The following is a 22653-nucleotide window of genomic DNA, read 5'->3' on the forward strand; positions in this document are numbered from 1 at the left end:
ATTTATTTACTTGTTTATTCTTTATTTGTCCTTTCTTTTCACCCTTGTCTCGTACATTACCTCATTTTTCCTTTTTACGCAAAAACTCGATCGACACTCACCATCACTTGTATCACCATGTAATCCGGGACGTTCTCCTTAACTCGTGCCTCGTAACTACTCTGACGAAAGATTGGAACTTCGTCCTCTACGTCTATCACTTTGACGGTAACGGTCGCAGTTGCCAAGCGATAATCCGGCGCTCCGTCTCTCGCGGTTACCACGAATTTGTATTCCTAAGAAGATGTCAGTTTTACCGGATTAGAATTGAAAATTATTCGTTCTAGCGAAGGATCGGTCCTACGCGTTGGAAAAAAGATTCACTCGGTTGGATCGTACGAGATCGAGGCGATAAAATTCTTTATTGTTCGTAGAATCCGACAAGAGAGAGGGGGGAAAAGGTATGCGAATAATACACTTCCCACAATATTCTCACACAATAGCTTTCCGTGTAACGAGCCCGACGAGCTCGCCAGAGCTCGCCGCGTGTATCCGTAAACTTGCTTCGTTCGTACGGCTCGACGAAACAACCTCGAAAAGATCTTTTCTCGATCGTCGCTTCTCAACGTTCTCGCCAATTTCTGTTCGAACGCCTTGGACGTTTCGATGGAGAATTTAGAATGGAAACACTCGGAAGGTAAAATCGAGCGGGCGACTCGAAAAGAACGGTCTCGTTTCTTCGAAGGGCAAATTTCTTTCTTCGAACGAGGGAGTTTCAAAGATAGAAATAAAAATGATTCTCGAAACTCTCCGAAAGCCCGCGCGAGCTTTAACTACTCAACCCGCAAAGTTTGTACGTTCGCGATTATATCGTATTTACTACGCATTTAATTAGGGGACTTTTAATTAACTCTCGCGAAACTAGGAGGAAAATAAAAGCTGTTTCGGAGCTTTGTCGTTATTAACAATTCCTCCGGTTAAAGTTCCTTCTCTCTTTTCTTTTTCTCTTTTTGAAGCTCGGGCTCCTGAAAATTCTGTTTAATGCCTGCGCGTATATTACGATCGTTCGTTGTTAAGTACTTACGTCATTCTGCTCGTAATCTAAAACGATCTTCGTCAGGACGTCGCCGGTCTCGGGATCGACCGTGAATGGAATATCGTCCGGGGCGAAATAAGTGATTTCCGCGTTGATACCCTCGTCGGCATCCTCGGCATGTACGCGACCTATCAACTTACGTGCCTCGCCCTCCTTCACAGAGAATTGATAGGGCAGCTCGACGAATTCTGGATTTTTGTCATTGATGTCGGTGACTTTGATATTGACCGTAGCCGTACTCGAAAGGCCACCGGTGTCCTCGGCTTTTATCAACTATTGAAAAATAATAAAAACGTCCAGCCGAACGATCGCGATCGTCTATAATATAATTTTTTTCGATCGAAATATTTTAACTCACCAATTGATAACGGGTCAGATCTTCTCTATCCAATTTTCTTATGACGGTGATGACGCCGGATTTATCACCGATCGCAAACTGTCTCAAATCATTTCCCGAAACAATGGAATATGACACGGGATCGTTTTCCGGATCAACGGCCTATGAAATTATCCGAATTCGCGAGTTAATACCCGACTATTCGTGGTTCGTTCAATTTTCGAGAGAGGAGAATTCGCAGTAAGACTTACGGTTATCGTGGCGACCGTAGAATTGATCGAAGCACCCTCACTGACTTGTACCTCGTAAACGGGCTGTTGAAAGACCGGGCTCCTCGTATTCGGTCCAGGAATAACATTTACCTCTACGATGGTTTGAGAATATTTGCCACCTTTGTCGGTGGCCTGAACAGTGATGCTGTACTGTTCTCCCGCATTAAGCTTCCTCACGGATTCGATAACGCCGGTTTTAGGATCTATTTTGAACTTGTGCAGTCCGTTGTTCGACACGTGATAAATACCGTACGTTATCTCAGCGTTCTCGCCCTCGTCGTTGTCAGTCGCCTCTACCTACATTTATGTTTTCTTTCGATCAAGATGGACGGCACTTGTCGCGTTTTGGGATTGAATCGATGAACGGAAAATTACCGAGAGATCGTTCGTTTCCGAACGTGAAAAGTAAAAATACCTTTGTCACTTGACGTCTCGTCTCTCCGGCCTGGACCGAAATCGGTGCTGTCATTGGAAGATGAGGCGCGTTATCGTTAACGTCGTTCAACGTCACGACAAAAGAAAGCGGCGCCGACGCGGCCAAGCCCGTTTTCTCTCTGGCGACGACCTGAAACCGAAAACGGCCAGGATTCGGTGGATCCCGATCGAGATTTTCCTCGTTAACGATCAGGACGCCAGACGGATCGATCGAAAAGTAGCTCGTCGTCAGCTCGAACGTGTAGGCCGGTTTTGGATCGTCGACACCCTGTACACAGATTGAAATATATTCGAACGATACGTCCGACTATCTATAATTAATTATCTCTGTAAGTAGAAATTGAAACATAGCTAAATATATATATATATATATATACACACACGAACATATATATGTATATTCTCTTCTGACGATATTAGCCTCTCCCTTTCAATTCGCGGCACGAACAACATTATAGCGCGTTACACCGGCACGCAGAATACCCGATAGTCCGTGTTCTGCATTTCTAGAACACAACTCCTATATATTATCGAGAATATCGTGGGCAGGACAAAAGGGCATGGAGAATGAAAATGTTCGAGTTATTCGGCCGGTCGGTTGGCCATAGTAACTTTCTTGAAAATGTGTCCATTAGTTTCTACTTCGAACGAGAGAAGAGGGAAGAATCAAGGGAGGGGAACTAAAACCGTACCATTTCTCCGACGTAATTTCAGTAAGATTCCAACTATCCTGTTCGCATTTTTCCAACTACTTCCAAAGACCGTCGTTAAGAGACAAAATAGTCTCTCCTTCCCTCGTTCTCTCGATGTTTGCCACGGGGTACGTAGAACGGGCTGAAGAACTCGTTAACCCATATGCAAAAGCAGGGGGAATTTTCGCGAAACTCAAGTTTCAAGCTTCGAAACTTTGGTGGTAACGTATATCAACGATTTTACGTCAAAGCTTCGGACGCATTTGTACACAGCTTTGCACTCGATGAGCTTTCCTTCCGATCGATTACCGAGTCGATCGACTAAAGAACGTTTGATTCGTTTCGTTCGCTCGGCCTTTCTCTTTTCCTTTTCTTTCCTTTCCCCTCCTTCTCTTGTTCTCTTCTTCTTTCTCTCCCTTTTTTTTTTCTTTCGCGCAACTCTTATGCGGGTTATTCCCGCGAGAAGAATCAAATAATTAGAAAGGAACGTCTTCGCCGCCCGATGAACGTGTCGCTCTAGTTACAAAACAGCTTTTACATCACGACCAAGTTGCATACATATGCATGTACGTACGTGTAAGTAACGCTCGCTCGAAAGAGATCGTTCGCAAGAAGATATACGCGTTTCATAGTTTTCAGACGAAACAATCGAAATCGGCGTACACGGCTCGGTAAATCGAGGATGATTACTCAAGCGTCGCTTTCGGCTCGCTTTCACTTTTTCTGCCTACGATTGTCGTAACAATCGTTTTGCTCGAACTACCGAGTTTTAACGGGTAAATAGTTTCGTTTTCGCCTAACAATGACGAAAATTAAACGCCGAGCGTTCACGGCTCGTTGCCCGGGAAACGAGTAAAAGATAGCAGGAAACTAAAACTTACCAGATCGGCGTCGGATACGGTAAGCGTTATTGGCTTGCCATTTTTATCGATGACCTTTGTACCGACCGGCGCATTCTCGTCGACAAAACCCTCGTTGTTCGAAGCCGTGATCACCGGTGGATTGCTGTCGACCGGTTTCACCGTGATTATCAGCTTCGCCGTGGCAGATCGTTTTGCTTCCGACACCTCTACCGCCTGTCGAAGATGATAATCGATTATTAAGGACGACTCGCTACCATGCTCCTTTCTATCCCATTAACGTCGATTAAATTACATCGAATTTATATACCAAAGGATCGTTCGCTCTCCCTTTACAGCGAGCGCGCTATCATATTCAATTTCATTTTCTCTAACCTTTATTATTATGTCGAACTTTTTAGTGACCGACGTGTCGACAGCCTTGATCTGCTTGACCGCACCTGAATTCGGATTGATCTCGAAGAAATCTCTGTAGTTCGATGGATTTCCACTGAGAAATGAATAGTGAATAGGTGCGTTTATGCTGTCCATATCAACTGCCTGTATTTTCTCCGGTGATATGTTCAATATACCCGACAATACTCCACTCGATACCTGTTGAAAGGCCATTCCATAGAGAGAATTAGAAGGGACACTTGTGCGCGACGATGAATTAAATTTAAAATTCCGAGATGATAGCTAACGATGATCGCAAAGGAGACGACGCAAAGAAGAAACGAAAAACGGACAAAAAAGTTTTATAGCGTCGCTTTTAAACGCTAGTTTGCCTTTCCTCGGGAAATAAATCTCTCCTGGCAGGATCAAAGAAAATTTTTCCATTCGTAGATCGTTATCGTTATATACGTACGGATGCCGAGTATTCCGGATTAATGCAGGCGCCATCCAGCAGCATACAACCTTGGTAGATGAAGGATGGATCTTGATCGTCGTCGTCTCTGATGTTCACAGTCAAGGTGGTCGTGGATGTGAATCTCTCCGATACGTTCAACGCCCTATCCTGTAAAAGCGCGGGATAATTTATAATCTGAAAGAATATTACCTGCCACTGTTATTACTTGTTCCCCTTTCGTAAGTTTGGCAGAAACGTATCCTGCCGATTTAACCGATTTACATACTGGAAAGCAACGTAATAGAGTAAACTCGATAAGATAAGGGAGTTTACAGTTTAAACTCGCTCCTAACTCGTTTCGTTAACTCTTTTTACGAGACCGTACAAGAGGGAGAAAAAAAAAAGAAAAGGAAAGCTCTATTTGGAAAAGGAAAGGAAGAAAATGGACGCTGATGTACGAATCCGAGAAGGGATTAACATATCTTAACATACGATTTTCGATGGAAAATATCCTCTATTACGTCCTGTGTATCTACAGGAGGATGCTGTTCAGGCACTTTCTAAAATCTCGTTCGATGGAACAGAAGGCGATCGAAGCGTTGTATCATGTCGTTGGTGAATCGAGCCTCGAGACCGAGGATTAAGATTCTCGTGACCCAGAAAACGAGAGCACCGTTGCTCGCTGGAGTAAAATCTCTCTTCCTGGATCTCTCTCCCTCTCTCTCTCTCTCCCTCTCATACTCTTTCTCTCATTTTTTCTCAGCTTGAACCGGGTGTGGCCCGTTTACCGGTAATCTCGATGCAATTTCCTTTTGCTTGCAAAGGAAGAATAAGAGTAAGAATGAGCCGCGTATCTCGGGATTTCAGGAGCTCTGAGAGTTCAGAGTCTCAAAGTTCTTTGCATCTACACCTTTTAAAGATATTCCCTAGATTTTGGAGATATCGAGGTAACCCCGAGTTTTGCGATAGCTTCATTGTTATCGAAAATAGAAAATCTTGAAAGATCGAGTTAATATTACGGATTAACGTTTGGACGTAATACATTTCCCTCCACAAAAAAAAGAAAAACAAGGGAGTGAGGGAGAGAGAAAGAGAGACAAATGCAAACTGTTATACGTTCTACTGTATGTTACCTAAGTACGTTTAACCGAGCGAGTCGATCGCGAATATATTCTCTTTGAGACGGTCGAATCGTTCGACCGAATCCTACGTCTTCCTTTTCACGCTTCCACGAGCCACGATGCGTTCATATCTCGACCAGAAACGCGGAATCAGGAAGAAGAGAGCGGAGAGAAAAGCCCTTTCTCTCTTTCAATGTCTAAATGAATAATGTTCCCCGTATAATATTCAAAGGAGCAACACCTGCATCGACCGCAAACAGCTTCTGCAGCTTCTGCCACGTATACTTTTTAATTCGATAAAACTCGGCTTCGATCGATCAATTCGGTAGCGTATCCTAGGAGATTCTCGATGCGCATTCGTATGGGTATCGGTAATTTTTTATTAAAAACAAACAAACGCAACAGTCGCTCTCGAGAACGGGAGAAGGAGATAAAGATGAGATATCGCTTGAAAAGAGAGGTTAAACATCGATCGCGCAGAGATGCAATGGCTCTAATATACGCAAAAGCCATTCCAATTGCCAATGGCTATCGGCCTCGATTGCGTTCAGGGAGCCCATTTACCTTCTTCCATTCTATTTCCCTTCGGCCCTTCGCCCTCTCTCGTCGTCCTCTCCATATCTATCGGCTAGCTCTCTTAGGAATAGTTTAATGGCGTCGTTCGACTCGGTCGGTTTCGATTTTTTCCTTCGGTTGGATATCGATCGCGTCTCCTGGAGCATTCGCAAAGCAGCAACGCCGACTATTGCCTGTATTGCTTTATGGGCGTAATCTCGAGCTTGCAACGCGAAATTGCTTGCAACGCGTCTCGCTACGATGCCGAGCTGTGATCTACCGCACGCCTCTTCGACGCGGTGCGTTCACCTGTGTAATTGTCTACCGCTTTCGTCTCTCTGTAGGATCTTCGAGCGACGATCTGTGATTATAATCCTCCGTGCTACGATTATCGATAAGGTCAAACCCGTCTTCCTTCCTTCCTTCCTTCCTCTCTCGTCTTTTCATTGAATTCGTTTATTCGCTCTTCGAGGCGATCGCGAGAATTCAAGCCCGCTTAATCGTTCGCGGTCTTGGTGAAGTAGTAACAAAAAGAAGAAGCAAAAAAGAAAGAGGAAAAGGTTCTGCACGGAGTTGGATCGAGCTGTGTCGAGCGAAGAACGACGTTGCGTGCTCGAGGGCGGTAACCACGGTCTCGTTTTACCGTTAGAACTCTTAAAAGTCTAGGATGCACGGTGGCAACGAGGACGAATTACGAGTGCCTCGTTAATTAATGGACGTCGAGCATCGAGATCATTTCATGATTAATTAACGAGTAACGCCGGTCTTTGATATCGGTGAACGACGAAAAAATATTTGCAGCTCGGATCGGAAAACGTGATTCCAAGGCGTTTCTTATCCGTAAATCCTTCGCGTTCGCGATAGGAAACAATTACCGCGCTACATTGCTACTTTCGAGCTACAGAGAAATACCTCATAAAGGTTAAGTAAGAAAGAGAGAGAACCCTGCAGATTCCGTCGATCGCGTGCCACGGCTACAAAGCCACATTCTCTCTATTCACTCACCGTCGAGAACTCGGTAGCGCCGTCGATAGTGCCACCAAAGGCTCCTATTAAAAGCACGAATGCCAGGAACACTTTCACCGGATTAAGGAGTTCCATTGTCGTGGCCGACCACTCGAGCCAACGATATTCCACTTGGTCGAACTTTATTATCTTTGCCTCCTTTGTTTTTCCTCTTCTTCTTCTTTTTTCTTTTCTTTTCTTTCTTTTCTTTCTCTACTTCTTTTTTTTCTTCTTTCCTCAACGGAGGAGGCGGACGAATCGCGGGTTCTTATCTCGCGCCGGACTACATATATTATCGATCGTGCGAAGCTTCGCGGAATGCGTATGCATATGTATGCACCGTGTGTTCTTTCTCCAACGAAGATAGAAGAAACACGCTTCGAGAGGAGGAATTCCTTAAAGCGAACTTACCGGAAACGTCGCGTCTTCGTGCACACCTTGCACGCGCGTGTCTCCTTTTTCTACGACTAGCTGATAAGATCGTTGCGTCGAATCGCGTTCCATCCGTGTAATTTTATACCTCCTTCTCTTTACTCCTCTCATTCTACCCACACGTCAAGTTACGTGAACGAAAAACTTCGCTAGACGTCGCGCTCGAGCCATTTCCATCTTTCATTGCTTTATTGCCGATCGGAGAGCGCACACAGAACTCGGCTTATCCGTTGATCGCCCATCTAATATCGAGTCGAGTCGCTCGAACGCGGAAGAAAACGATCGGTAATCATCGTTTCGAGACGGCACGCAATTGAAACCGTGACGACGAAGAAAATCGCGTGCTATCGAGTAGGTTTCACTCGATGATAGAACTTTCAAACTGTCCAAGTGCGCTGCAAGAAGAAATCATTTTAGATCACGATTCGTTAATTTACGGTAATCGCTACCGTGGAAATATTTTCCGACATTTCCTTCTTCTCGATATCGAAGAGCCCGTAAGCAGAGAAAACGTACGAATCGATTCGCGCGATCCAATAAAGCTATCAAGTTGATACAGCTTTTAAACTCGCGCATTTCTAAGCGCAATCGCGATACCGATTACGTTCTCTTTTCCCAAAGCAAGCGAAGCGCGTCGGACATCGAGATTCTCGCTAGATCCCAAGATCGTTCGAGAGGCTTAGCGCGAACACGTCCGATCAACGCGTTAACGTTCACGCGTCACGCTAGTTTGTTTCTTCGTGTTAAAGATCGACGTTCGGGATAATATCGCGTAAGAACGTAGAACGATCGAGGGAAAAATCTTGAGATTTTGATTAGGTCGCGCGTCGAACGATTCAACGACGATTTAAAACGTTACTTTCGTTGGGAAGATATTTTCGGACTAATTGTCGCTGTTGGATCGAGTAGGTACGGTAGTTTTTAGCACGGACAGGTTCACGGAACGAAGAAACCAACTGGTTTAGTATGCTAAGGGAGAACTCGCAGGAGGAAGGACATGTTAATGGCGAATATGGTGCGAAATCGGAGACTCGTCGAGGTGACTCATCGACTTTGTCCTGTCCCATGCACAGCCCACACGTTCGACCGACCGACGACCATTCATTCTTCTTTCCCTTTTCCTTTTCCTTTTCCATCGCCACCTCCTCATCCTTCTCCTTTCATCCTCCTCCTCCTCCTCCGGAGTTCTCTCAGTTTGCCGAAGATACCTCTCTCGTAACAATCACGCTTTAACATAGAATTAAGGGAATACTCCGGCTTCACGGACGACTGACTCGACCACCACGAGGGACATTGTTTCAGGTTGATTATGAAACGGTAGCTGGTACTCGTTCCGATCGTTAATAAAACATACCGACGATCGCCTCGAGCCTCCACCTGCCGACACAAGACGATTTTGCGCTTTCCAATCGATTCTTTATGCTCCTCGCGAATCGTTTTAAAGGGAACAACGAGTGAAACGAGTCAGTCAAGTGACCACCGACTTTGTCGCTTTTACGACGACAATGGGAATCGTTATCGAGATTGTTTTATAAATAATTCGAGCTGTCACGGTACGCTTTTAAATGTTCCGATTGAATCAGTTTCGAGTAGAAATTCGTTTTATGCGTTCCTGCATTTGACTCGATCGCGTGACGTTTCAATTAAAATTTGTTGGCTCGAATAAACGAGTTGAATAATTTTCGATGATATTTCTGGCACTTAGGCGAGCGTAGAAAAAGAAGAAACAACAACGGCGACGACGAGAAAAAAGAGAAAAGAGAAACAAAAATAATAATAATTTCGTCCAACGTATCAAACAAAATGACTAATCTAAAACGTGGTTAACTACTCGCGGTGAAAATCGAAAGAACGAGAAAAGCTTCGTTGCTTCGTCGTATCGGAAGCTATACGGTTCCAGATAAACGGCTACCGTTATACTCGCGCTGTACGTATCTACCGTGTGTCTGTTTTTCAGTTAAACGCATACAACTCTGGTAACTACCGGTGGAAGGCATTGCAGCTTAGCAAGCGTTATTCTCGATTATCGTCGTCGAATAGCCCTGTCACCGTTCTACCGTATCTAACCTGTGCTCGTTCTCCTCTACGAGTCTCTTTCTCTTTCTCTCCTTCTATAGGTATATACGTATAATAGCATATAATGTATCGTCCGTTGAAACAGCATATGTACGTATATAGGTAATACTTACAGAAGCCAGAATAGTGACCAAGTAACGTTGCGTTCTCTCGAAGTCAAGAGTACGATTGACGGTGACCTGACCCTGATGAGGCAAATTGATACTAAAGTATCCATAACCGTCCGCAGTTGTGATCCTATTGCGACCGACCCCATCGTTGTTACCAATTCCTGTTCCGTCTCCTGGTGCAATCGAGTATTCGACTATACCGTTCACTCCAGCATCGGCGTCGATCGCCACGACGTTCTTAAAGATCGTCGAACCGACTGGCGTCAGCTAAAAAAAGAAATATCAAACATTTACTTTTCATCGCTGCGTATTCTGTTTGGTATCAAAGGAAAAAAGAAAAAAAAAGAAGAGGAAGAAGAAAGAACCACGTCGAGTTTGATTTATGGGAAAATAGAGAGATTATAATTTACACGGTTTCGGCCGAATAACTCCCGTTATTCGAGCATTCGAGCATCGAATTGCCTACGCTAACGGTCCTGAACCGAGAAGTCGAAGCTTTACTATCGGTTCCGCGACGTTGCTTTCGAAGCAACGTTTAGATTTTTTCATCGAGGGATATCTTGAACGCATCTTGCCGGGCACTTAGACCGGTATTCTTTAAAAGATTATGCATCGTTCTCGTGCTCGTAACGAGATAACAGAAAATAAGAGGATCAACTAGTGGACCGTGTCATCGAGAAATTTCAAAGAATAAAACGAGTAATGCAACAAGTTCGAACGCAATCATTTTCAAGATCGAATCTTTCTGTTTCGTTATCGTATCCTTAATCGGCAATATTCGGCATTTTTCAAATCCTCCAGAGGATCGTTCGATTTCACGATTTTAGTCTACCGATCCGGTCGATCCACGTAATTTCTCGGTTAATCGTAGTAATCGTCGAAGCTGACACGCAGAGGTCTGACTCCGGTAACTCGCTCGCGTCGTTCATAGTTGACGCTTAACGTGAAATAATCGAGCCGTGACCCTCGATTAACAGACCATTATCATTTCCTACGATCTTGCTAATCGAGTCATGCAATTAACTCACACCAACGATTCCTCTTTCTGCTTTATCGCCGAGGAAACCTTTCACCTTGAACTTATATTTCTACGATAGAGAGCTACGCGTTATTATACCTTCCTTTCATCGGTTCATTAAAACGTTCCTAACAATTCTACAGTCCGACTCGAGGCGTGTTTTTATTCTGTCTGTACTTATAATTTACCGTCAAATTAGTAAACAAATTAGTAATTTAATATTTGTACGAGATAAAAAAAGGGAGGGAAATAGAGAGAGCGAGAGAGAGAGAGAGAACTCACCTCGGGTACGGTAGTCTCATAAGGCGTATTGATGAATTTAGGTGCGTTATCGTTGATATCTGAAACCCTGACGATAACTGGTATCGTGCGCTTCTTGTTGGTTAGCTTGACGGTGCAGCTCAACTGAAAAAAACAAAAAAGAAACCCCCGCACGAAGGAACGATCGTTAAAATGTGAACGCTACACGACGATCCTAGTAAATTTATTTTCGATATCCTTCGGAGATCAGCAGCGAAGCCATTGAACGCTTCGTTTATGCGATCGTTCGACTTTAACAACGTGCGATGAAGCAAACGAAAGCCATAAAGGCTTTCGATTTCCTTCCTTGGATTACCTGGTCCAGTCTTAGTAACGAGGCAAGCCTCCTCTGCTCGATCGATTATTAATTTAATTTATATTCTGTTCCAACGCATATATATTTAAACAACGTTAGATATATATTATATGTCAAAAATCCCTTTCCAATCCAAAGTTGTGGTTTCCAGTAATTTGTGTCAACGCGATCTGTCCGCTATCTTTATCGCAGTTGGAAAGCAGTTAAGTGATATTTCATGGTTCGTAGATATCACATTAGGAAAAGGCAGCTCGTAAACTTTCACCAGTCGATACGCCTTAATGCGTACGTCGATTGACAGTTCAGCTCGCCATTTAAATGTAATTTTCTAAATGTAAGAGAACGCGCAGGTGTACCTACACCAACTATTATCAAGGAAACATCGAACCGACGAATCTCTCTTTCGCGTATGGTTAGAAAACATCCATACCGTAATGTCATGCTAAATTTCATTAACGTTTAACGAATAATTACGAGACCGATAAAAATCGTGTCAGTTAATTACGTCCACTGAAATACTTTCAATCCTTTTCTCTTTCATATAAAAGAAATGGAAAGATCGCGTTCAGTCTCGGTTCGATCTTGCGGTAATATTTTATTTTTGCACCGAGGAAGCACGCAAAGAGTCGTAGTCGAATGCAGCTCGTAACTTTCTCGGGTTAAACGCCAAGACAAGTGACAAGCTGTTACGTAAGGACAACGTGCAAGACCTTTCGGACCTTATAGGTTACTTTTGACGGGGATCTGGTTCTGCTATTAACGCTTTCCTGTCCTTCTAATATCACCCGACGAGGAAGTTCTCTTTCTCACCTGAAAGACGACGTGCGATAGATTCTCGTCGTCTCTATCCAGAGGCTCTAAAAGCTGAAGTTTCTTGCCGATCAATTTAAAGAGCGGTTGTCTGCCAGGAAAAATCAACTCCAACGTTGTCTCGTTGTAGGGATCGCCAGATACTGGCAACTCTTCCGGCGTTGTCTTCTGATCTATAGCTAAACGGTGTGTAAAAATAAAATAAATATGAAAGTGTTTATCGGACGAGTTAAAACTTTTTTACAATCCCTTCTTTAAATTCTTTTCGAAATAACGAAGCTACTCTTTCATCTCAGAGATCGAGAAGCTTCAGCAAAGGGTATTACGTGTTTAACGCGGCAACGGCCCAGGAAATAACTTCCTGATGAGTTATCCCTTCTTCTCCGACTCTTTTTATGTCGGATAATTAATGTTATCCGTGCGAACTAGGTGCAATCTCGAGCAATAACTCATTAGTGACGCGTTTCCTAGTGGCACGCATACACGATAGAAAAGAGAAAAGGAGAAAAAGAAGAGAACTTGATGATTCTTCGTCGTTTCTTTTCTCTCGTCTCCTCTTCTCCCCTTACTCTAATAAAATAAAATAACGCCGGTGAAATGTTTAAGGGTTAAAACGAATTAATTCTCGACAATCTTCGCTTTGAACGTTAAAACATTTTAAATCCATTTTTTGTGCCGAGTACGAGATTAGACAAGAAATTGAAATATATAAAAAAAAATATATATATATAGAGAGAGAGAGAGAGACACACCGTTTCCCCTGCTCTCCTCGATGTCCAGAATAATGTTGGATTGGCCGGACTCCACCTCGCACAATCCTGAAACAAATTAAACGACTGGTCAATTTGATCTCGACGATAAATCCAACGTCAACGAGTCGTTAATAATTTCAGTTTATATTCTACTCGCAAATAGCAGACGGAAAAAGAAAAAAAGAAGAATACAATAAAATGCGTTTATATTCAATTCGTATCACGAAAAGTGAAGACAAAAAATCTTATTTTATAATCGATTTTACTGCACGGTAGCTGGTAATAAACCAAAGAGCAATGAAATAAATAATTACGATTAGATCGGAACAACGACTAGTTCTGCCTAGTGATTCAGATAGAGTTCCGCTTCTTTTACAACTATCTCAAAAAGAAAAAAAAAAGAAAAGAAAAAAGAAAGAAAAGAAAGAGAGAAAGAAATCGTGCAACATTATTAACTTTATTTATCGCGTTCGCGTTAAAGTTAATTCGTCGTTTAAAACCGAGTTTGACCCGTGGTTTTCGATTTTTAAACTCTTACACGGTCGAGTAGCTAACAAAGTGGGCATTTTTAAGTGGACAAATCCGCTTAGAAGGTGCCGCAAACAAGATGGCTCGACAGATGGGAGAGAAGCCCTTAGCCGGAAAGGTGACTCGGCGGAAGAGCAGAACTTAACTCGCGTTAAGAGTAAAAGATTACGGAAAGCCGGCATTACGTGGTATAGGCTTGAATGGTAGAACGTAAGGCGCCACTTTCAAAGCGGCAGATGTTGCGAAACACTTGTAATGTCACTCGCGTGCACTTGCACACTTCTCTTTTTTCTCTTTTCGTTTTTCTTCTTTCTCTTATCTTTTTCTACCACTCCCTTCGTTTCTTTTCCTCGTCTCTGTTTTCTCCTCCATTTCCTCCTTCACGAGCGGATTCAACGATATGGCAAATTAATCGATTTACGTGCTAACGAGCCTTAGCCCCGAACGTCGACACACCTATTATCATTAACCACGTTTATCTTAAATCCGTGCCTACGTAAATACACGACGAAACGTCAGTCGATATCCACGTAAGCTTTTGGGATTTAACCGAGGAGAGATATATCGTTTAGATATCCGATAGGCTTTTCCGAGTTGCAACTGTAGAAATAGTCGATAGGAGAGAATACTCTTTGGAAGAGGACTTGTAATATTCGGAAGAAAAGGAAGAAAAAGAAGGAGAAGAATAAAAAGGGGAAGGAGGAGAGGTAATACAAACGATGTTAGAACGTTATTAATGTGACATGCGATAAATTATATTCTCTGACAATTAATTTCATCCGACCAAGTGAGAAAACAGAGGACGGAGATTGATAGGGAGAATAAAAGGAATGGACCGTGGTGGTCTCTTCGAGTTTTCCTTTTAGTTAGGAACGGTGTATGAGAGGAATGCCGACGTGGTATCGATCCACGAAGAAAAGTGCGTACCTTCGACGGACCGAAGAAGCCGAGAAATCGGATAGCATCCCTCTCCTTTATCGCATCACGTGTACAACTTCCATAATAATTCACTGTCGAGCTTCCTCCAAAGCCATAAACGCCGCAAACTATATACTATTCTTTTCTTTCGCACTAAAACGACTGTGAACGAGCGTGTTAAATGAAATAATTCGAGGAGTCTTAACGGTCGTCTTTCAACGAATTACCTGGACACTTTTTATAAGTACGTTTAAGCCAACCCTTCTTCACCGTGGTCCACCATTGAAAGAGCCATGAAAATTCATGAACGTGTACGTGCCTGCGACGCTTTTCAACACGGTCGAGAATTTTCTTACTCGTCGTGCAATAAACATCGACGAAGGCGAGATCAAAGCGAGACGTCAACGGAGTGATCGATCCAAGAGCAACGACCTTCCATTCCGAGCACGAAGAAATGAAAAAAAAACAAAAATCCTTCCTGTCTAAAGAATCTTACCTCGACTCTGACGGAATTCAACGAGCCATATAGCCTTTGACGTCGGCTAAGCGCGATTTTTCTTACCGCTTGCGGAAAAACTTGGAGCTTTATCGTTCCTAGCAGAGTCGAGAAGAAGATCGGTTTTCCTTCTCGTAAACGTAACCAAAGGAAACGCGATATGATCATGAACGAGGCGTGAATTCCCTCTTTCCTGAATAACTTGCGACAGATTCTTTCCTTTCCTTTTCTTCTCTTTTTCCTTTAATGCACCCCAAGGTAACTACATATTCTCCTATCTAAGAGAAAAGAAAAGGGAAAAGAAAGAGCCCATTTCCAATAAATAATACCTAAAGAGATAGAATCTTCCTTAATAATAATTCAAAGACCTCGCGACGGCGTAGACGGAAGGTGTAGAATGCACCTTACTAAGCATGTTTGTGGCACGCTTGACGCTCGCCTCGACAGGGTCATTTGAGGTCTCGCGGAGGGACCTCGACACAAAAGGTAGGGTACGTACGTCGTCTTGTGTTAGTCGTAGCAAGGAAAAGAAAAAGAAAGAACGAGAAGAAGAAAAAGAAGGAGGAGAAGATGCGCGCGTGCCTTCTGGCTACGATATTTCACCAAAAGGTTAACGTATAACCGGCTAATGGCCGACGAAGAAAGCCGAAAGAAAAGAGAGAAGATGCAGCACGATGACATTTGCCTTCATCGTATGCATGGCTTACCTACTTACTTCGCACGATCGTTCGTTCGCATCCAACGTTCGGCCTTTACTTACTCTCTCTCTCTCTCTCTCTCTCTCTCTCTACTTACTAGGTCGACTTTAAACTTTATACATACACGACGCGCTGTTTTCTTCTTCCCCTTCCTCTTATTTTCCTAAAGATTTTTCCTAAGTAAACACTGTCATCAACGGCATCGCCCGTTTATTTTTCTTACCATTATTGTTTCGAATCCTAATGAGTAGAGTAAAAGCGTTACGGTTTCACGACACCAGACTTAACACGGAAACAGAAATATTCCCACGGTACCGAGTTTGACCATGTACAGAGACTGAATTACGCGAAGTTCTGCCGGTCGCGATAATCGCCTACACGCTCGAATTTCCGCCTTTAATTTGAAAAATAGACAAGGTTTTAGAATTAACAGTTGTTTTCTTTACTCGAAAGCTCTCACGTACTTCTCTTTTTTCACGTAAATCGCTAGTAAATCACCGAGTCATCGGTTCCATATATCGTAGCAACTTTCTATAATTTACACCGATCTTGTTCGACCGACTGTCGACCTATATTTTCTCTGGCCTACTACGAACTATGACAGAGTTATATGCTACTTCGAGCCTTTCCAATGTTCCAAGCTTATCTCGTATAAAAGTTATTGTTTAAATATATACCGGCTTTCGATGCGACACCATGGAAACGAAGGAAGACGCAGAGCAAACACCAGAACCAACCGGGTGGTGCCTGAAAAAGAAAGATATCGATTATTAGTCGAAAGATAGAAATAATCCTGCGACAGGTCCACCTTTCAATTTGGACATTATTGAAATAGGGAAATCCCATTTCTCGGCAAGGTTCGAAAATCCACGATCTCTACTGTTTGCGATATCACGAGGTAAGAAGAGAGGGAGAAGAGAAAATCAACTCGATGCACACGAGAAGTAATCTTCCTACAATGAATGGAGAACGTATTTACTGCATGAATCCTTATATATGCGTGTATGCCCGTATCGTGTCTATGTACCTATGTATCAAGCTGTGCAGCGCACGCATACACGTAATCCTCATATAAGCTCGTTGAATATGAGATCAGCTGCGGCGAAATTGATGATACGAATCGCGTGAAAATTGGCACGCTACGTATACGGGTTATATATATATATATATATAATATGTCGTGGCTACCATAAAAAAAGTATTAAGCCCGATATCGCGAGTAATAATGGCGAGAAATATGTCACGAAAGGTTAACATGAAAAATACAAAGAGCCGATCTTATGGGATTTGTCATATATTCCAACGAACCATTTTTCACATTCAGGAAACTGTGGGATCGTTCGACGAGATCAGGACGCATTGAAATCACGACGCGTTAATTAAGAAGCGAATTTATAACACAATGGCTATAGCAGCTATTGTAACTATTGTAGCGCGAATGCGTAAAGCGAATGTGTGTAACGCGAGATGTTAATTAATACGAAAAGCCACGATATTCATGGAAACCCGGTCATTGAAAGAAAGTTGATTCGTTGCTGCGTACTACGTGCGAATCCGTACATACGCGTATATGCAAAAGTGGTACGGTAAAAAGAATTTTGATCGAGAGAATTTATCCTAATTAAGACGAGACAATTCTCGGGTAGCCTTCCGTCGTTTATCGCCTCTCTTCGTCGCTATATAAATCTTCGGTTAACTTCTACGGATGCGTCTGACGCGCGTGGGCGAGGAAGCGTCGAGTTATTACCATTTTGCATACCTTCCGTGCAAGTTCAAGCGTATATTCGTTCTTCCTACGGAACGTGCGCTTCCTCGGACACGTCGGTCGGCTTTTCGAAGAGACTTTGGAACGGGTTCTCGTTAAAGAAAACCAAAAGGACGAACGCGTTACGTCCCACGAAAGTTATCTTTGAGAATGTCTCGGTGTGAGATCCTGCCGGGTATACTAAAAATTATATACTTTAAACGATTCTTTATTCTCACGACGATCTTTCTTCCCAGATACTCTTGAATCGCACGATACGGGGAGACGGAGAGAGAGAGAGAGAGAGAGAGAGAGAGAGAGAGAGAGAGAGAGAGAGAGAGAGAGAGAGAGAGAGATGCAGAACATAGCAGATTCTCTCTCTCTTTTTCTCTCACGCTTTAACGACTCGCATCCGCCATGCACTTCCACATGGCGGCTGAATTACCTCACTTTCCGCTATCTACCTTATTAATCGCAAAACTATGGCCGTATCTAAGTCGGAAGTAAATCAGGCGGCTCGCCACGGGACGCGTTGCGAAACGCCGGTGGTCGGATTGCCCTCTTCTCTAAAGAAAGAAGGAGAAAGAACGATAGAGAAACGGTTTGGCCCGTCCCAGTCCTCGGGACACGGACGGAATTCAAGACGATCGCTATCAAGACGGTGAAGTAGCGTTTCGTTCGCGCGATTAAATCTTCTAACGTTCAGGGAGATTCCCATTAGACGGACAGAATCCACGAAGGAAAAGAACCATCAGGACGATTCGAGTCGTTCGACATTTTCTTATATTTTAATTCCTCGGCTAAACTTTTCAAATTTCCTTCTCTCGAATGTAACCAATCCTCCAACCGATACAAACATCGAAACACCGGTAATTACGAAACGCTAGAGGAGAGAATCCACCGTGCGATACGTTTTACGAGCCGATCGTAAAAATTTAATTTACTGGAAAAGCGAAGTAAATGAATTTCATCGTTCGACGGCGATGAGAGAGTCCGCACGTTTTCGATGATACTTCCTACGTGCGTGTTGCACCGTGTAACTAAGTACGTTTGTATGTCTACTAGAAAAGGCGTGCACCTGCCCTCTGCTCGTAGCCCTTGCCTCCTTGTCTGTCCTTGTCTCTCCTTCTTATAATTCTCCTTCCTTTCTCCTCCTCTGCTTCGTGTACGTCCACCGTGAGAAACGAGTCTCGTGGTCGCGCAAGCTCGCCTCGCGAGGGCTCCTGAATTAAAACCCAGAAGGAGCGAACTTGTATTTATCCTGCGACATGGATTACTGCGCACGAAAGCTTCCATGTAGCTTCTTATCCGAGAAGAGTAGTACGTACGGTCTTTCATCAACGACAACGTCTTTTTCTTTGATCGTTCATTTCACGATCGGTCGAACGGGTGTTCGAACTATCGCCAAAGGCACGCGTTTAAAATAATTTACAAACTAAACGCGTTTATCACGATTTACTTTGAACTAGGAAAAAAAGAGAACGAAAAAATTCAGAGATGGGGGAGAGAGAGAGAGAGAAATGTGATTACCGGTCGATCGCGACGATCTTATCGAACGCTCGCACTTCATAGACAACTTTAATCCTTCCTCTCGACTCTCCTCGTAAGAAGAAAAGCAAAAAAGAAGAACGGAAAAGTAGAGAAGTCGGCGAGAGGAAGTTACTCGAGATTATTTATCGCTCATTATAATGCGGGTGGGTAGTATCTCGCAAAGCGGTCCCGACACTCCGAAGGAATCGGCAGCGCGCGCGCCAGAGATCGAGATGCCGATAAGATCGTACTCACCGCCTACGATTTATTAAGTCCTGCCTTTTCTCTCCCTTCTCTTTTGCCCTCTCTCTCTCTCTCTCTTCTCTCTCGAGAAGGAACAAGAAATACGAAAAAAAAGGCGAGAAAACGAACCTTACGATTCTTTTTAATACGAGAGTTATCGAGAATTAATAACTCGACGATAAATATTACGCGATAAATCGACGGCCATCGATCTCGAAAGGAGGCCGTCGAATCCATCGATCGACGCTTTTTTTCGTGGACGCGTCGCTTATGTAGGTCTCGATTACTTCATTATCGAAGAAAAATCAACGGTGAATTTAATTTACGCATCGTCAGTACGTTTTATCGTTCACGTGTCTCTCTCTCTCTCTCTCTCTTTCTCTTTATCGCACGCACGCTTCGGAATTACGCAAGCCAATTTATCGGCATTCGCTTAAAGCGAACCCGCGTCTCTTTAACTTTCTCGGCTCTTCGGCACCAACGTGAAATAGCTACGGGCGGGATATAATTGGGCCTCCGCGATTTGCCGTGTCTTACGAAATGAGCCAGACTCCTTTTTGTTCGATAGAAAAACATGGAAAAATATATCTCGAGTTTTCGATATACATATACACGTAGAAACGATTCGATTTTCTCTTCGAGTCCGTCAGACCGCAACAGAAGCAATTCTTAAATCAAAGGAAAGTACTTACTTAGTTCTCTTGCGTTATGCAACGACAGATCTCGTATACGCGCGCTCGAAGAAATGATCTATCCGCTGGTTCGAAGCTCAAAAAGCATCGTCGTAAAGAGACGTCAGTCGTAACCGTAAATTTCTCGCTCGTAAATTTCGAAGACGCTGGTCTCGCACGCTCGATGTCCAGCAGGGTGTCGTCTAGCTCGAGTCAAGTTCGTTAGCAAGTCGAAATGAGCATGACGGGCGGAAGTCAGTTTTAGCGCGATAACGGCCGGTTTGTTCGACGTACCGTAGAGGAACGTTTCAAAGCGAGGGTGTATCCAGCGAAAGAGAAAGACGGAGTGACGGCTAACGCGGCGGGCCTCCCGACTGGTTGCTTTATGAGTTCAACTACTGAATCCGAATATGATTTACTGGGCTGCTGGACTGCAACGGTAGCAGTTAGTTTCGTGAGAACCGGTGTTAGGTTCGAAGAAGCGGATCGAATGAATTCCAGCTTAAAGCTACGCTCTACGAAGACGTTCGAAAGAATATTTTCTTCGGTCGAAGCTCGACAGAAGTACAAAGTATACAAAATATACAGGAACATCGGCTTTCGTTGTGAGTAAAAAGAAGGGAAGAGATAAGAGACGGAAGAGAGGAAAAATGGAAGAACGAGCTCGAGAGCGAAGTCGATCCTGCCGGGGAAGGGAAGGGGAGAAAAAGAAAAGGGAAAAAAATACCATTCGGAATTCCATCGTGGATTATCGAGAAGCCAACCGATCCAACCGGACGTGATCTTATAGCTCTTAGAGCATTCTCAACAAGAACTCACGCAGAAGAGAAGAAAAGGGGGAGAGAGAAACAGACCGAGCGGACTAACGGATTCGATAGAGAAAACTACGGGAATGTCCTGTCAGCGATAATAATAAACGAGAGAATTTGCCTCTACTTCGTCTTCTCTCTTCTATGTTCTCATCCTTTCTCGACGAACGTGACTCGAATCGGTTTTCGTTATATTTTCCCTTTTGCCGTATGCCGCGGCTAAGATCGCGTGCCAAAAATGTTATCGATGCGACTATCAAGAATTTCTAAATCTTTCATTCGTATATTATATCGCAACGGATAAATAACAAATATTCGTGGTATACTTTTTCGCCTCGAACGGAATACGTTTTCCGGTTCGAGCCGTCTTATCCGATTCGTTCAGCCCGTTGCAATCCCGTTTCCTTCGTCCATCGCGCTCGACGATCGCTATATTTAGTTCCACCTCTCCGTCACTGCTATTTCCTATTCTTCTACCCTTCGCGAGATTCATCACGGCCGGCGCAGAATGCAGTTTCGCATGGCAACACAGTATTCGCGATACAATAAAGCCCGTGGAGGCTTCTCTCTGCGAAATAAGACACGTAGCTAGGCTCACGCGTCCGCGCGTGTACGTGCGCGTAAAAAGGGAAATACACGTTCCTACGACGGTTGTTGTACCGGCAGGAGTGCACTTCCGGAGTGGAAGTCGGCTTAAAAACGTTCCAACGAGGAACGTATATGCACGCTACAAGGGCACTTTTATTCTTATTATTAGCAGTTTTCGCCTACTAAACCACGGCCGGCTCGTCCAAGCCGTGAAATATAATGTGACCCAATTTTCCACGCTACGCGTTTCAAGAAAAAACAAAGTTTCATCGATTTATGCGATTCTCCTTTCTTAAGCATAGTAATTTACTTACAGGCATACGCGCGTGTTTACATATTTACGTGTATACGTAACTTTGTATAACACGGAAGGTCGATAGGAATTAGTTCGATAGAAGTTTCCTCTTAGCCACGATAAAAAGAAAGAAACGAAAATAAAAAGAAAAAAGAAAATTCATAAATAGATAATACGAGATAGTATCCGGAGAATACAAAGTTCAGAGAGTAGGAGTAGATGCAGGTGCTTCTTGATTGTAATCTCGAGCGTGACAATGCTCGCGAGCGTAAAAGGACAAAGGGATGACTCGAGTCGAGAGAAGAGAAGAAAGAGGAGAGAAGAAAAAGCGTTGAGTGAAAGCACGCGAGCGTCGACGATGAAAGTTCTTCGGATCTTCGAACAATGAGAATTAAAGAAAACCTGTTAGCTTTTATCGCTTTCGAATTAGCAGAGCGTTCCTAAGAAATTCATTAAGGAATCGTATATGGCGATCGTCGAATGTTGGAAGGCCAACAACAGGTGGACAACCCGAAAGCAGGTTTTACCATTTCTTTCTCACGGTGCCACGATGTATCTCGACTTACGTATCACCATGACGACCTCTTTTCATTTTCGTAATATCCCTCGTGCTAACAAACGCGAAAGATTTCACGTAAAATAGGATCGAAATGTCGAAACTGTCGTTGATGATCAAAAAAAATTTCGTTCGATCGTTAAACTCGAATCGACGATGTCTCGCGATCGAATTCATCGATCTTTTTTTTTTAAATGATCTATCTTTCTAACGATCAACGAAAATCGAGTTTTTCAATTTTAAAACTCGTCTTCCTGTGATTACACGTAAGCGCGAGCGTTTCAGTTTTACTCGGGTGACTCTCGAACTATGTATATCCGTATAAGTATGCACGTTACTTGTAAGTATAGGTATACGAGCGTAAATGTGTTGGAGAATCGACGATACTAGAGAGTGGACTCGTGAAGCATGCACGCATACACACACTCGCGCGTGTAAAGACGAAGAGGGCGAGTTAGTCACGGAACTCGAGGTTATAGAGTCAGTGGGGCAGCTACACACATACGACAACGAGTCTCTTGCACCGTGCATGATCTACAAGCAGGCGATCGTGTCTTTGCGGAGAACGCGACGCGATTACGG

At 43.6% G+C, this 22653-nt stretch overlaps 1 protein-coding gene across 4 annotated transcripts in view; it reads right to left on the reverse strand.

Annotated features, from left to right (window-relative positions):
- The window catches only part of LOC127068394 (cadherin-99C), a 53470-nt gene that overhangs the window by 5413 nt on the left and 25404 nt on the right, over window positions 1-22653 (reverse strand). For 3 of the 4 annotated variants that reach the window (XM_051004507.1, XM_051004506.1, XM_051004508.1), the window contains exons 2-14: window positions 16313-16382; window positions 12996-13061; window positions 12244-12422; window positions 11100-11222; window positions 9803-10066; window positions 4519-4668; window positions 4047-4265; window positions 3693-3887; window positions 2100-2387; window positions 1664-1981; window positions 1434-1574; window positions 1064-1348; window positions 102-275 (exon numbers count right to left, since the gene is read on the reverse strand). In XM_051004507.1, the coding sequence (XP_050860464.1) occupies window positions 102-275; window positions 1064-1348; window positions 1434-1574; window positions 1664-1981; window positions 2100-2387; window positions 3693-3887; window positions 4047-4265; window positions 4519-4668; window positions 9803-10066; window positions 11100-11222; window positions 12244-12422; window positions 12996-13061; window positions 16313-16382 (2472 nt within the window). Of the gene's footprint in view, window positions 1-101; window positions 276-1063; window positions 1349-1433; window positions 1575-1663; window positions 1982-2099; window positions 2388-3692; window positions 3888-4046; window positions 4266-4518; window positions 4669-7181; window positions 8746-9802; window positions 10067-11099; window positions 11223-12243; window positions 12423-12995; window positions 13062-16312; window positions 16383-22653 lie in introns of those variants that run through there. The other variant, XM_051004509.1, reaches the window with a different exon arrangement.

Source organism: Vespula vulgaris, chromosome 13 (genome assembly GCF_905475345.1).
Source record: "Vespula vulgaris chromosome 13, iyVesVulg1.1, whole genome shotgun sequence".
Lineage (NCBI taxonomy): Eukaryota > Metazoa > Arthropoda > Insecta > Hymenoptera > Vespidae > Vespula > Vespula vulgaris.